Source organism: Corythoichthys intestinalis, chromosome 22 (genome assembly GCF_030265065.1).
Source record: "Corythoichthys intestinalis isolate RoL2023-P3 chromosome 22, ASM3026506v1, whole genome shotgun sequence".
Taxonomy (NCBI): Eukaryota; Metazoa; Chordata; class Actinopteri; order Syngnathiformes; family Syngnathidae; genus Corythoichthys; species Corythoichthys intestinalis.
The window spans coordinates 18,471,857-18,487,483 of record NC_080416.1 but is presented as its reverse complement, the minus strand read 5'-3'; the positions used below and the strand labels follow the sequence as shown (position 1 = coordinate 18,487,483).

Below are 15,627 nucleotides of genomic sequence, written 5' to 3'. Positions count from 1 at the left end.
GAGGGGAGAATTTATTCAAGTCTTTCACTGAGTTCGCTAAAGAAAAAAATCTACTGATCGATAAACTTGTTTCAGTGTGCACTGATGGTGCTCCTTGCATGGTGGGCAAAAACAGAGGATTGGTGGCGCTTTTTCGTGAACATGAAAAGAGACGAACTGTAATTTTCTCAACACCTCCATGAAGCGTAACCTCACCAAGTATCAACCAGACTACAAAGCCATCAGCAAAACCATGCAGCACCAGAAATCGCATTAATGGTAAATACTCATCATTGGCTAGCAACAACATAACAATGTTATTAAAAATAATTCAGAAACTGATTGTACTTTAAAAGTGTTGAAATTACATAAAATGGTCACATTACTTGTATTTTTACTTTAAAACATATTTTATGGCTCTCACGGACACATGTGGTGTTCATGGCTCTCTCAGCCAAAAAGTTTCCCGACCCCTGTTCTTTTTTAATTACATAAAGTTCGTGGCTTCTAGGTCGGTTTAATTGAAAACAATGTACCGTATTGGCCCGAATATAAGCGGCCCTGATTATAAGACGACCCCCTCTTTTTCAAGACTCAAGTTTGAAAAAAGACTTTTTGAACACCAAGTTCATTTTTTTAGAGAAAATAATGACAACACATCTGAAACAAATGATTATAACAATATACATGACAGAAAAAGCATGTTATTTTGCCTCACTCAAATCTTAATATCTGAACATTTAAATATGTAAACCAAAGTGCAATCACATTCGTAAATGAATGGCTTCTGGTTTTTGAAATGTAAATAAACCAATCTATTGTGATAAAAAACAAAATTGCAATAACTGTATTAACCATCAAAGTGAAGTCTAACTGCAACTGTAGTTTTGAAACAAATCTGAATCAGGAAAAACATTGCAATATAATATACAAATTGGTTAAACTTGAGAGTAGCTGAGATCTATCATGACAGAACATCGCTTCAATGATATCTGGCGCCATCTAGCGTCGTGAATGGGTATAAAGTCTAGACCGCGAAGATAAGACGACCCCCCTCTTTTTCAGTCTTATTTCAATGCAAAAAACACTGTCTTATATTCGGGCCAATACGTTACTTCTTTCCCTGCGGAGTGTGTATTATCAAAAAGTTGGCGTCGTCCTTGTAGATGCTACAAAATGTGCTCATCTGTCTATGTTCTTTCGAAATTGTTGGAAATCTATTTTTGGACTAAAACATTTAAATTTTACAGACAAAAACGTATTTGAGTACCCGTCGACTAAAACTAGACGAAATTTGTATGAGATTTTGTCCACTAAAACTACGAAAACATTTTGAAATGACTAAAATATGACTAATAAGTATTTTCGGTTAAAAGACTAAGACACAAATTAAAAATGCTGCCCAAAACAAACACTGGTCAGAAGACACCACAGGCAATGAAATATTAGTGAGAAACTATCTTAAAAATAGCAGAATCTATTTCCTTTCAAAATCCTCCCTTTGCTTTCCATGTCTCCAGCACGCCTACATCACCTAATTTAGTGTGACTTGCATGCCATGTGTCATACCCTGGCACACCTCCCGCCTCCATGTGATTGGCCAGGGTCACGTCATGTGACCACACGTCGTACTGCCACTTGCGAAGGCCGATCACGCCGCACAGGACGTTCCCTGAGTGAACGCCCACGCGCATGTTGATGTCGACCCTGGTGGCATCTCGAACCTTCCTAAAGTGAGATGCGACGTACACATTTTAAAGAAGCAGTACTCTTGCATCCCAAAAAACAGTTTGGTTCACTGAAAATTATTGATGAAAAAATATGCTGTGCTATAGAAATTAACAACAACACACTTTGTGCAATAGAAATTAACAACGTAACACACTTGTTGGTTCATTTCCATAATCAGATTTATGATACCACACAATCTTATTTCATTAATTTGAAGTAATTAATATTTGCTTGGACCAGGCGGAGGCTTATCATAATACATTCACATTTTGTTTACTTGAGAGTTCAAAACAGAGCTCAAACCAACTGTTTTTCTCCGTTCTGCCAGGCGCGTGCATGTGTGTGTGAGCGTGTATGTGTGAGGGGAAAAGAGTGAGACAGATTTGGTATTTTACTTGATGGCCTCACACATATCCAAGCCCATCTTCACACAGTTCCTGGCGTGGTGAGGCAAGGATTCCGGCAGACCAGAAACGCAGTAATAACAGTCTCCCAGGATCTTGATTCGCATGCACTCGTTTTCCTGTTGGAAATATATAGAGAAAAATGTATTTATTGATACGTCAAGAATAGGGCATTTGTAGTAGGTTGTTCCGATCATGTTTTTTTTTACTCCCGATCGTTTTAGTTTGAGTATCTGCCGATCCCGATATTTCCCGAACCGATTGCTTTTTTTTTTGCTCCCGATTCAATTCCAATCATTCCCGATAATTTTTCCCGATCATATACATTTTGGCAATGCATTAAGAAAAAAAAAGAATAAAACTCGGATGAATATATACATTCAACATACAGTACATAAGTACTGTATTTGTTTATTTTGACAATAAATCAAGATGGCATTTACATTATTAACCTTATTTCTGTGAGAGGGATCCACGGATAGAAAGACTTGTGACTTTGTATATTGTGACTAAATATTGCCATCTAGTGTATTTGTTGAGCTTTCATTAAATGATATTGTAGCCATTTAACTGTTTTGCCCAAATGCATGATGGGAAGTGCAGCCATGACTGTGCGTAGTGGCACCAATTGATATATCTTCTCTGCATTGGGAAATAACATAGGGTGTTAAGAAAAAGATCAATTGCCACCTTGCTTCCCCACATTGCTTCCCATCATATTTCTAATTGTTGAGAGAGGGATTGTAAGGCTTTAGCCAATTAAAAACAGGCTCCAAAGACTGCCAAAATCCACTCTACTCATTTTATGCTGCCTTTTAGCTCTATATATGGGTAAAATGGCGCCATTATAGATTGAACGCGACAATGCGTGAGTGGGTCGTGCAGCGCAGCGTTAATTGCGTCAAATATTTTAACGTGATTCATTTTAAAAAAATTAATTACCCCGTTAATGCGATAAATTTGATAGCCCTGCTTTAAGCCAAAACTAAAGACTCTGGATGAGTGTAAGACATTTTGTCTGTAACGTGAGATACAATTAGAAAACAATTTAATTAAAAAATACAGTGGGGAGAACAAGTACTTGATACACTGCCAATGGGAAAACCCATTAAATACTTGTTCTCCCCACTGTATATATATATGTTGTATATGTATATATATGTTAAAAAAAAAGGCATGTCTGATATTTTTTTGCCGATTCCGATACTTTGAAAATGACGTGATCGGACCCGATCGATCGGCATCTTTAATTTGTAGTTTATACAGGTTCTACAACTTTAAGTTGAACCTAAAAATCACACTTGACACATATAAAGGCATATGGCCGAAAACACAGACAAGGCTGAAAAAGCAGTTTGTGCTCTTGCACATTTCTATAAAATAAACTGCTGTATTATAAACCAAAAGAACTGTTGTGTCTGATAGAACAATACAGTGGGGCAAATAAGTATTTAGTCAATTGAAAATATTAGAGAGGCCTGTAATTGTCAACATGGGTAAACCTCAACCATGAGAGGCAGAATGTGAAAAAAAAAAACAACAAACAGAAAATCACATTGCTTGATTTTTAAAGAATTTATTTGCAAATCATGGTGGAAAATAAGTATTTGGTCAATACCAAAAGTTCATCTCAATACTTTGTTATGTACCCTTTGTTGGCAATAACGGAGGCCAAACATTTTCTGTAATTCTTCACACACTATTGCTGGTATTTTGGCCCATCCCTCCATGCAGATCTCCTCTAGAGCAGTGATGTTTTGGGGCTAGCATTGGGCAACGCGGACTTTCAACTCCCTCCACAAATTTTCTATGGAGTTGAGATCTGGAGACTGGCTAAGCCACTCCAGGACCTTGAAATGCTTCTTACGAAGCCACTCCTTTGTTGCCCTGGCTGTGTGTTTGGGATCATTGTCATGCTGAAAGACCAAGCCACGTCTCATCTTCAATGCCCTTGCTGATGGAAGGAGATTTTCACTCAAAATCTCTCGATACATGGCCCCATTCATTCTTTCCTTTACACAGATCAGTCGTCCTGGTCCCTTTGCAGAAAAACAGCCCCAAAGCATGATGTTTCCAGCCCCATGCTTCACAGTGGGTATGGTGTTCTTCGGATGCAATTCAGTATTCTTTCTCTTCCAAACACGAGAACCTGTGTTTCTACCAAAAAGTTCTATTTTGGTTTCATCTGACCATAACACATTCTCCCAGTCCTCTTCTGGATCATCCAAATGCGCTCGAGCGAACCGCAGACAGGCCTGGACGTGTACTTTCTTGAGCAGGGGGACACGTCTGGCAGTGCAGGATCTGAGTCCCTGGCGGCGCATTGTGTTACTGATAGTACCCTTTGTGACTGTGGTCCCAGCTCTCTGTAGGTCATTCACTAGGTCCCCCTTGTAGTTCTGGGATTTTTGCTCAGCGTTCTTGTTATCATTGACGCCACGGGGTGAGATCTTGCATGGAGCCCCAGATCGAGGGAGATTATCAGTGGTCTTGTACAGTGCCCTCCATAATTATTGGCACCCCTGAAAAAGATGTGTTTTTTAGCTTCTAATATTTTTTTTTCTATTCAAATAATATGGGACCTTAATGGAAAAAAAGAGAAAAATCCAACCTTCAATACAAGTGCATTCATTCAGTGGGGGAAAAATCCCACATAAAGAAAAAAATATTTGACATTAAATAATGTGTGTCACAATTATTAACACCCCTGGTGTTAATACTTTGTACTACAACCCTCTTTTGCCAACAAAACAAGGTCTGGGGACTGAGATGGCCATGGGAGGAGCTTGATTTTGTGTCTGGTGAACCATTTCTGTGTAGATTTGGCCATATGTTTAGGGTCATTGTCTTGCTGAAAGACCCAGTGACAACCCATCTTCAGCTTTCGGGCAGAGGGCAACAGATTTTGATTCAAAATGTCCTGGTATTTCAAAGCATTTATGATGCCATGCACCCTAACAAGGTTCCCAGGGCCTTTGGAAGCGATACAACCCCACAGCATCACTGACCCACCCCCATACTTCACAGTGGGTATGAGGTGCTTTTCAGCATGCGCATCTTTCGTGGCACGTCAGACCCACTTAGAGTGTTTGTTGCCAAAAAAGCTCAATCTTGGTCTCATCGGTCTAAAGCAAACGGTCCCAGTTGAAGTCTGGGACCGTGTATATTTTTGTGTGACCCTAACCCTAACCCTTGGATTTCTCTCTTTTTTTCCATTAAGGTCCCATATTATTTGAATAAAAAAATATTAGAAGCTAAAAAACAGGGGTGCCAATAATTATGGAGGGCACTGTAGCACTCCACTGCATACTGCAACCCTCTCTGTCTGCTTCTAGATGAAATTCTTTTTTTTTTTTTTTTTTTTTTTTAGTTTTACAAGGGGACAGGGCTTAAAGATAGGTCCATTGATGGCAATGGAAGTAAAATATCCACGTTAACAGGTAACAAAAGTCAAGTATGCTCTCATTCATCCTAACACACTTTTTAAAAGTATTTAATATCACACTTTTAGAATCACTGCTTTCCACACAAACATCCTGTATCCCCACACGTAACACATTACTAGCTCGTGGCTGGACCGGTCTTATATAATCCATCGGCGGGCACAAAGCATCGAGAGGCTGACTCAACTCACGTATGCTCTCGCTGCTAAAAGCCATCGGCCCACGTGTCTTGGGGGGCCGCGAGTGGCCGTGGGACGGGAGAAAAGAGCTATTGATTGACCTTCATTTGATTGACAGAGCAGGACAGACTCTTTTCTTGTTATTTATAATTAAACAGATTTTTCTCAGAGGAGATCAGGCGGCATGAAATGAGAAACAAAGCATTATTTCACGCATGACTTATCTCTTACTTGCAAACAAAAAAAGTATCCAAGAAACGAAAACACGACTTTAAATGTCTGCCACCTTTGAAAATCAGACTGTATTTTTACCTTGGATAAAACTTTTCCCTCTAATAAATGACTACCTGATCTGATAGGATCTGATTCGGTTTCTAATTATCTGAAGCGGATATGGAAAATAAATGGATGGATCATTTCAATTAAGGAGGTGACAATACCTTTGCGATCTGGTCAAACTTTCCAAAGAGTTCATTGAGCACATGCACAAGTTCCCCTGGAGCGCAATCAGTGGCCAGCCTGGTGAAGCCCACGATGTCAGCATAAAGAATACTGCAAGATTCAGCAACAAACAGAAATCTTCAGACATTACATCATTAATCTTTATCCGTCTAAGTACATACTTAAATTGACTTGGGCGTAATAGCTTCCACTCCATTGATTTAGACAGCAAACCCCACATTACTACTGATACTGAGTGGAAAAAGATCTATATCTATATTTACATATAAATGGAACTTTGTGTGTGTGTGTTCGTTCCCTATAGACTCCGATACGGCTGCGCGGATTTTGACAACATTTTACACAATTATCCTTTATGTTTCTGGGAGTGTTCTTAGATGGGTTTGATCTCTGTAGGCCTCCATGTAGTGCGGATAATTAATTCAAAACTCCAAAAATTAGCATAGAAAATCTCTGATTGTGGCGGCGACAGCACCGTCTTTTGGGCAAAAGACGCGTCTCTTGCGATTGCAATGTCGCAGCTGGCTTTCAAACTTTACGCTTTCATGTGATGATACGCTGGGTTTAAAAAAATGCACAATTTTCTGCAATATTACGAAGGGATTAATTTAAACTGGATATTCATACTTTAGTGAATTTTACATATTATGTGTTACGCCCGCAGTGGTTCATAGGTAGTTGTGCCAACCATAACTGAGAGTGGTGGTTGCCGTTGTTATGTTCTGGTGTTTTCTGTTCAATAGAGATGATGTTTTTTGGAGTCGTTTGGTGTATGGGGCACGAGAGCAGCAAGTGTGAAACATAAAAACAGTCTCTCATTCTTCTCCAAGTCGCTTGACACAATCCTGTACACAGAGATGGAAAAGCGATTGCACATTAACCCCTTTATGGTGTCCTTTTACTATAATACATTACAGCTGCATCTCTAAAGAAAATATGTTTTATCAGCCTTTCGGTCGTATTGCATTCACGTTGTACAAACTCAAGCAACGCCGGGCCATACTTCTAGTTTGGGGGGTCAGCAACCTCCGTGGAAAATGATGGTGGATATATACACTCACCGGCCACTTTATTAGGTACACCTGTCCAACTGCTCGTTAACACTTAATTTCTAATCAGCCAATCACATGGCGGCAACTCAGTGCATTTAGGCATGTAGACATGGTTTAAGACAATCTCCTGCAGTTTAAACCGAGCATCAGTATGGGGAAGAAAGGTGATTTGAGTGACTTTGAACGTGGCATGGTTGTTGGTGCCAAAAGGGCTGGTCTGAGTATTTCAGAAACTGCTGATCTACTGGGATTTTCACGCACAACCATCTCTAGGGTTTACAGAGAATGGTCCGAAAAAGAAAAACTATCCATTGAGTGGCAGTTCTGTAGGCGGAAATGCCTTGTTGATGCCAGAGGTCAGAGGAGAATGGCCAGACTGGTTCGAGCTGATAGAAAGGCAACAGTGACTCAAATAACCACCTGTTACAACCAAGGTAGGCAGAAGAGCATCTCTGAACGCACAATACGTCGAACTTTGAGGCAGATGGGCTACAGCAGCAGAAGACCACGCCGGGTGCCACTCCTTTCAGCTAAGAACAGGAAACTGAGGCTACAATTTGCACAAGCTCATCGAAATTGGACAATAGAAGATTGGAAAAACGTTGCCTAGTCTGATGAGTCTCGATTTCTGCCGCGACATTTGGATGGTAGGGTCAGAATTTGGCTTCAACAACATGAAAGCATGGATCCATCCTGCCTTGTATCAACAGTTCAGGCTGCTGGTGGTGGTGTAACGGTGTGGGGAATATTGGCACTCTTTGGGCCCCTTGGTACCAATTGAGCATCGTTGGAATGCCACAGCCTACCTGAGTATTGTTGCTGACCATGTCCATCCCTTTATGACCACAATGTACCCAACTTCTGATGGCTACTTTCAGCAGGATAATGCGCCATGTCATAAAGCTGGAATCATCTCAGACTGGTTTCTTGAACATGACAATGAATTCACTGTACTCAAATGGCCTCCACAGTCGCCAGATGTCAATCCAATAGAGCATCTTTGGGATGTGGTGGAACGGGAGATTCGCATCATGGATGTGCAGCCGACAAATCTGCACCAACTGTGTGATGCCATCATGTCAATATAGACCAAACTCTATGAGGAATGCTTCCAGCACCTTGTTGAATCTATGCCACGAAGAATTGAGGCAGTTCTGAAGGTAAAAGGGGGTCCAACCAGTTACTAGCATGGTGTACCTAATAAAGTGGCCGGTGAGTGTATATTTTTAATATGGTTCCTGTAAGATGACAAACATGACACAAACATTCTTCTAATTCATTAATATTGTAATGAAATTAAACTTGAAGCGGCATCGTACAAAAGAGTAGTCACATGATGTGTCATTCTCTATAGGTTTCACTGCAGGGAAAATTACAAACATTTAATCATGAAGGCTCATTATGTATTTGTAGGCAACTTAGTCTTTTTAATAGTAGTCTAATATACATTGAAGAAAATAAGTATCTGAACACCCTGCTATTTTGCAATTTTTCCCACTTAGAAATCATGGAGGGGTCTGAAATTTTCATCGTAGGAGCATGACCACTGTGAGAGAGATAATATAAAAAGAAAAATCCAGAAATCACAGCATATGATTTTTTTCACGATTTATTTGTGTGATACAGCTGCAAATAAGTATTTGAACATCTGAGAAAACAAATGTTAATATTTGGTACAATAGCCTTTGTTTGCAATTACAGAGGTCAAACGTTTTCTGTAGTTTTTCACCATGTTTGCACACACTGCAGGAGGGATCTTGGCCCACTCCTTCACACAGATCTTCTCAAGATCAGTGAGGTTTCTGGGCTGTCGCTGAGAAACACAGAGTTTGAGCTACCTCCAAAAGTTTTCTATTGGGTTTAGGTCTGGAGAATGGCTAGGCCATGCTAGAACCTTGATATGCTTCTCACGGCGCCACTCCTGGGTTTTCCTGACTGTGTGTATCAGGTCATTGTCATGTTGGAAGACCTAGCCAAGACCCATCTTCAATGCTTTGACTGAAGGAACGAAGGTTGTTCCCAAGAATCTCACAATACAGGGCCGCAGTCATCCTCTCTTTAACACAGTACACTCGTTCTGTCCCATGCGCAGCAAAACACCTCAAAGCATGATGCTACCACCTCCATGCTTCAAAGTAGGGATGGTGTTCTTGGGATAGTACTCATCATTCTTCTTCCTCCAAACATTACGACCACATTACAATTACGACCCAAAAGTTCTATTTTGCTCTCATTTGACCACAAAACTTGCTCCCATGACTCCTCTGCATCATCCAAATGGTCATAGGCAAACTTAAGACTGACCTTGAGTTGCTTAAGCAGGGGAACCTTCCGTGCTGTGCATGATTTCAAACAATGACGTCTTAATGCATTACAAACAGTAACCTTGGAAACAACAGTCCCAGCTCTTTTCAGGTCATTGACCAACTCCTGTCATGTAGTTTTGGGCTGATTCCTCATCTTTATTAGGATTATTTCGCCCACATGAGGTGAAATCTTACATGGGACTCCACTCCGATTGAGATTGACCATTATGTTTAACTTCTTCCATTTTCTAATGATTGCTCCAAGCAGGGACCTTTTTGCACAAAGCTGCTTGGCAATTGCTCCATAGCCCTTTCCAGCCTTGTGGAGGTGTACAATTTTGTCTCTGGTGTCTTTAGACAGCTCTTTGGTGTTGGCCATGTTACAAGTTTGAGTCTTACTGATTGTATGGGGTAGACAAGTGTCTTTTCGCTGCTATCGACCTCAAACAAGTGCATCTGATTCAGGTTAATACATGGAGTTGAGGTGGACTTATAATAGGCGGACTAACAGGTCTTTCAGGGTCTGAATTCTAGCTGATAGACAGTTGTCAAATACTTATTTGCAGCTGTATCACACTAATAAATTGTTAAAAGATAATGCATTGTGATTTCTGGATTTTTCATTTTTTTATTATCTCTCTCACAGTGGAAAAGCATCTACGATGAAAAGTTCAGACCCCACTATTTTTATTTTTACATTTATTATTATTATTTATTTCAATGTGGGAGAACTTGCAAAATAGCAACGTTCCAATACTTACAGAGCCCTCCATAATTATTGGCACCCCTGAAAAAGATGCGTTTTTTTAGGCAAAGGCAAGGCAAGGCAAATTTATTTATATAGCACAATTCAACACGAGGCAATTCAAAGTGCTTTACATCACATAAGATCATAAAAATCACATTTAAATCAATACAACGTAAAAACCAAGACAAAAGATTGCACCTAATCACAGAATAAAAATAAATAAATACAAATAAAACAAAAATAAAAAATAAAACAAAAACTACTACACCTAATAATAATTGAAATCAGCAATGGAGATAAGCACAAGAGGAATAGAAAGCAGGTAGATTGAAATATATAGACAGTTATGGATATGCAGTGCTAAACAAAAGCGTTTTTAGCCCTGATTTAAAAGAGCTAACAGTTTGAGCATACTTCAGAGGTTCGGGTAACTTGTTCCAGAGGTGAGGAGCATAATAACTAAATGCTGCCTCACCCTGCTTGGTTCTTGTTCTTGGAACATGCAGAAGACCGGTTCCAGACGACCTTAGGGGTCTGGATGTCTCATAGGAATCTAACAAGTCAAGCATGTATTTTGGTCCAAGGCCATTAAGTGTTTTGTTGACGAGCAGTAGTATTTTATAGTCTATCCTTTGACTCACTGGAAGCCAGTGTAGCGATTTCAAAACCGGTGTAATGTGGTCCAGCTTCCTTGTATTTGTGAGGACTCTGGCTGCAGCATTCTGTACTAGCTGCAGCTTCCTGACTGATTTTTTACCAAGACCTGTAAATATACCGTTGCAATAGTCCAATCTGCTGAAAATGAATGCATGCATAAGTTTTTCCATGTCTTGTTGTGTCAGAAGCCCCTTAATTCTGGTTATATTTTTTAGGTGGTAATAAGCGGATTTAGTGACGGACTTTAGATGGCTATCAAATTTGAGGTCTGAGTCAATAATTACGCCCAGGTTTCTGACTTATTTGTAGCTGTAAGTGACATTGTGCTAAGTTGGCTGCTTATCTTTGACCTTTCCTTTTTTGGCCCAAAAATGATCACCTCTGTCTTCTCCACATTTAACTGGAGAAAATTCTGGCACATCCATTCATTGATTTGATGAATGCATTTACTCAGGGAGACTAAGGGACTATAATCATGTGGGGACACAGAAATGTACAGTTGTGTGTCATCTGCATCGGCGTGATAGGAGATGTCATACTGTTCCATTATCTGAGCTAATGGAGGCATATAGATGTTAAATAAGAGTGATCCAAGAATTGACCCTTGAGGGACTCCACACGCGAATTTGGTTCGTTCTGACTGATAGTTTCCGATTGACACAAAGAAATCCCTATCATGTAAATAGGATGTGAACCACTGAAGAATAGTGTCAGCTTCTAATAATTTTTTAAATTCAAATAATATGGGACCTTAATGGAAAAAAAAAGAAAAATCCAACCTTCAATACAAGTGCATTCATTCAGTGGGGAAAAAAATCCCACATAAAGAAAAAATTATTTGACATCAAATAATGTGTGTCACAATTATTAGCACCCCTGGTATTAATACTTTGTACAACCCCCTTTTGCCAACAAAACAAGGTCTGGGGACTGAGATGGCCATGGGAGGAGCTTGATTTTGTGTCTGGTGAACCATTTCTGTGTAGATTTGGCCATATGTTTAGGGACATTGTCTTGCTGAAAGACCCAGTGACGACCCATCTTCAGCTTTCGGGCAGAGGGCAACAGATTTTGATTTAAAATGTCCTGGTATTTCAAAGCATTCATGATGCCATGCACCCTAACAAGGTTCCCAGGGCCTTTGGAAGCGAAACAGCCCCACAGCATCACTGACCCACGCCTATACTTCACAGTGGGTATGAGGTGCTTTTCAGCATGCGCATCTTTCGTGGCACGCCAGACCCACTTAGAGTGTTTGTTGCCAAAAAGCTCAATCTTGGTCTCACACAAAAATGCACACGGTCCCAGTGTGCTTTTAACTACAATAACAATTGTAACAGTACACTTCAACTGCCAAGCAAGAATGCTTAACCTTTATTTTTTTCATTCCTTTTCCTTATACTATAGCAAGTACAGACGCTATAATGTACTTTTAAAAATTTAAATGGTCTCTTTTGAACACCACTTTCCATTGACTTAACCTTGTGATAAAAACAGTGTGCGATTATACATACACACACACACTTGAAGATCACTTACGGACATTGTCATATTTTTCTCTTGTTTAGGAAATCTGGTTGCTAAAGGACATTCCTAGAAGAGTCTCTCACGATAAGCCTGAGTGATTGTATTCGGCTTGGTTTTATACATGAAAATGGGTGGAGGGGGGTTGACAAAGTGACCCCAACGTACAATGACGGCGGATTAACTCTGATTTGATATTGTCCATGGCAACAATAGGAATAAGACGATTGGAAGGAGAGAGTGGAAAAATACAGGGAAAAAAGGGATGGCTGTAAGGAAATAATAGTAGATGATCGAAGAGATGTGAGAGCAGGTCGGACGACAAAAGAAGACAATGAAGAGCGAGGAGAGGGGGTGGTGTAATTTCATAGTCGCAATAAAGAGCAGAGGGGAGATAGAAGAAAAACGAGTCACCTGACATTGGTGTGCCTCTGCACGTAGAGGTTGTGGAAGTTGTTGCCACTCTCGGTGCGGCCGAACTTGGGCCCCTGAAGTCGCTGGATGATCTCGGCTTTCATCACTCGGGCAATGTGAGACGGCAACAGCGACAAGAGCAACCGCTCCTATGTGGAGAGACAGCACAAAAGTACTTTCTCAAAGTAATGCAACTCAACTTTTTTTTTTTTTATTGTGTGTTTGGCGCATTAAATCTGCACAGCATGCGGAAAACATCCGCCGTTCTGCCACGCTGCACTGAGGTCAGTTTTTTCATGACTGTAACTGTTGTGTAACCACTAAAAGTGCTGTTTTTGGGGGGTGGAGGTACTTCCATTTAGTAGAATGCACATTAGGTGTTTCAAGCTGATGTTTCGAACACGTGTGTGTGTGACCGGGTATTCACCTTAGGGGGTGTGACTCACAAATGCGGCTCCAAGCGCAGAGGGTCATTACACCGTTCACTCACACCACGGGCTCGTTTCGTAAACCACGGCAGAAAATTAACAAGATTGAGAGGTTGCGGGGCGGCGGGCTGAACCAAAAATAGGCAGCTTCAACACCCGCTTCACTGCACTCCGCTGTTATTACGAGCATGTTTGACAAATGGACCAAAGTGATGTTCAGTCAGTGGTAGGTAATGAACGGGATGGTGTGCCATTTGGCTTTTACATTGGAATCCGTGTATTGTGAACAGATGGGCGTCAAAATCTTCACCTGTTTCATGAGTTGAATGTGAGTGTGAATTACAGTTGACAGCCGATCAGTCCAAAGTGCAGCTGGGATAAACTCCAGCTCACCCGTGACCCTCATGAGGACAAGCTCAATGAAAAATGGATGGCTAGTCATAAGTAATCCCAAGTGAGTGTACTCTCAATTAATAATTTGAGCTGTTATGTGCCATTTCTCAGTCTGAAAGGAATAGTGAATGTCAAGATTTTAATGTCAAGCAAATGTCAGTGAATTAAGCCTTTTTCTATATGGTAATTACGGAGAAATAACAAAACTAACTTTACCCAACCTTAACTCATTCACTGCCATCGACAGTGAGAGTCAATCAATTTGTATTGGATGAGTGATTATGATTAAAGTTATGATTAAAGTTATTTTACCTTGTAAACTTTTAACAAATGAGTCAGATTAACTCCAAGAAACGTAACTCATTTGATTTTACAGAAGGAACCAGAAGGAAATGCACATTTTCTAGAATTAATTAACTGTGATTATCGAGCAATAGATTGATGCAATTAATTGCAAAAAATATATATACAGTGGGGAGAAGAGGTATTTGATACACTGCTGATTTTGCTGGTTTTCCCACTTGCAAAGCATGTAGAGGTCTGTAATTTGTATCATAAGTTCTCTTCAACTGTGAGGGACAGAATCTAATACAAAAAAACAGAAAATCACGTTGTATGATTTTTAAATAATAAATTTGCATTTAATTGCATGAAATAAGTATTTGATACATCACAAAAATCGAACTTAATATTTGGTACAGAAACCTTTGTTTGCTATTACAGATACCAAACGTTTCCTGTAGTCCTTGACAAGGTTTGCACACACTGCAGCAGGGATTTTGGCCCACTCCTCCATGCAGATCTTCTCCAGAGCCTTCAGGCTTCGGGGCTGCTGCCGGGCAACACGGACTTTCAGCTTCCTCCATAGATTTTCTGTCGGGTTCAGATCTGGTGACTGGCTAGGCCACTCCAGGACCTTAAGATGCTTCTTACGGAGCCACTCTTGAGTTGCCTTGGCTGTGTGCTTTGGGTCGTTGTCATGCTGGAGGACCCAGCCACGACCCATCTTCAGGGCTCTCACTGAAGGAAGGAGGTTGTTAGCCAAGATCTGGCGATACATAGCCCCATCCATCCTCCCCTCAACACGGTGCAGTCGTCCTGTACCCTTGGCAGAGAAGCAGCCCCAAAAAATGATGTTTCCTCCTCCATGTTTCACGGTTGGGATGGTGTTCTTGGGGTTGTACTCATCCTTCTTTTTCCTCCAAACACGACGAGCCGAGTTTAGACCAAAAAGTTCAATTTTGGTCTCATCCGACCACATGACCTTCTCCCATTGCCCCTCTGGATCATCCAGATGGTCATTGGCAAACTTCAGACGTGTCTGGACATGCACTGGCTTCAGCAGCGGGATCTTGCGTGCGCTGTAGGATTTTAATCCATGACGGCGTAATGTGTTTATGATGGTTTATTCGAGACTGTGGTTCCAGCTCTCTTCAGGTCATTGACAAGGTCCTGCCATGTAGTTCTGGGCTGATCCCTCACCTTCCTCATGATCAGTGATGCCCCATGAGGTGAGATCTTGCATGGAGCCCCAGAACGAGGCAGATTGACAGACAACTTGAACTTCTTCCATTTTCTAATAATCGCTCCAACAGTTGTTACCTTCTTATCAAGCTGCTTGCTTATTTTCCTGTAGCCCATCCCAGCCTTGTGTAGGTCTATTATTTTATCCCTGATGTCCTCACACAGCTCTTTGGTCTTGGCGATTGTTGAGAGGTCGGAGTTTGTTTGAGCATGTGAACAGGTGTCTTTTATACAGGTAACAAGTTCAAACAGGTGCAGTTACTTCCGGTAATGAGTGGAGAACAGGAGGGGTTCTTAAAAAAGAACTAAGAGCTGAAATGTTTACTAGTTGGTAATGTATCAAATGCTTATTTCATGCATTTAAATACAAGTTTATTATTTAA

At 40.7% G+C, this 15,627-nt stretch overlaps 1 protein-coding gene across 3 annotated transcripts in view; it reads right to left on the bottom strand.

Moving 5' to 3' along the window:
• The window catches only part of adcy2b (adenylate cyclase 2b (brain)), a 122,112-nt gene that overhangs the window by 61,903 nt on the left and 44,582 nt on the right, over positions 1–15,627 (bottom strand). For all 3 annotated transcript variants that reach the window (XR_009061871.1, XM_057827897.1, XM_057827898.1), the window contains exons 5-8: positions 12,900–13,048; positions 6,177–6,288; positions 2,106–2,233; positions 1,549–1,707 (exon numbers count right to left, since the gene is read on the bottom strand). Coding sequence is in view for 2 of the 3 variants with exons in the window: in XM_057827897.1 (XP_057683880.1) it covers positions 1,549–1,707; positions 2,106–2,233; positions 6,177–6,288; positions 12,900–13,048 (548 nt within the window). In the remaining variant the exon portion in view is untranslated. The remainder of the gene's footprint in view (positions 1–1,548; positions 1,708–2,105; positions 2,234–6,176; positions 6,289–12,899; positions 13,049–15,627) is intronic.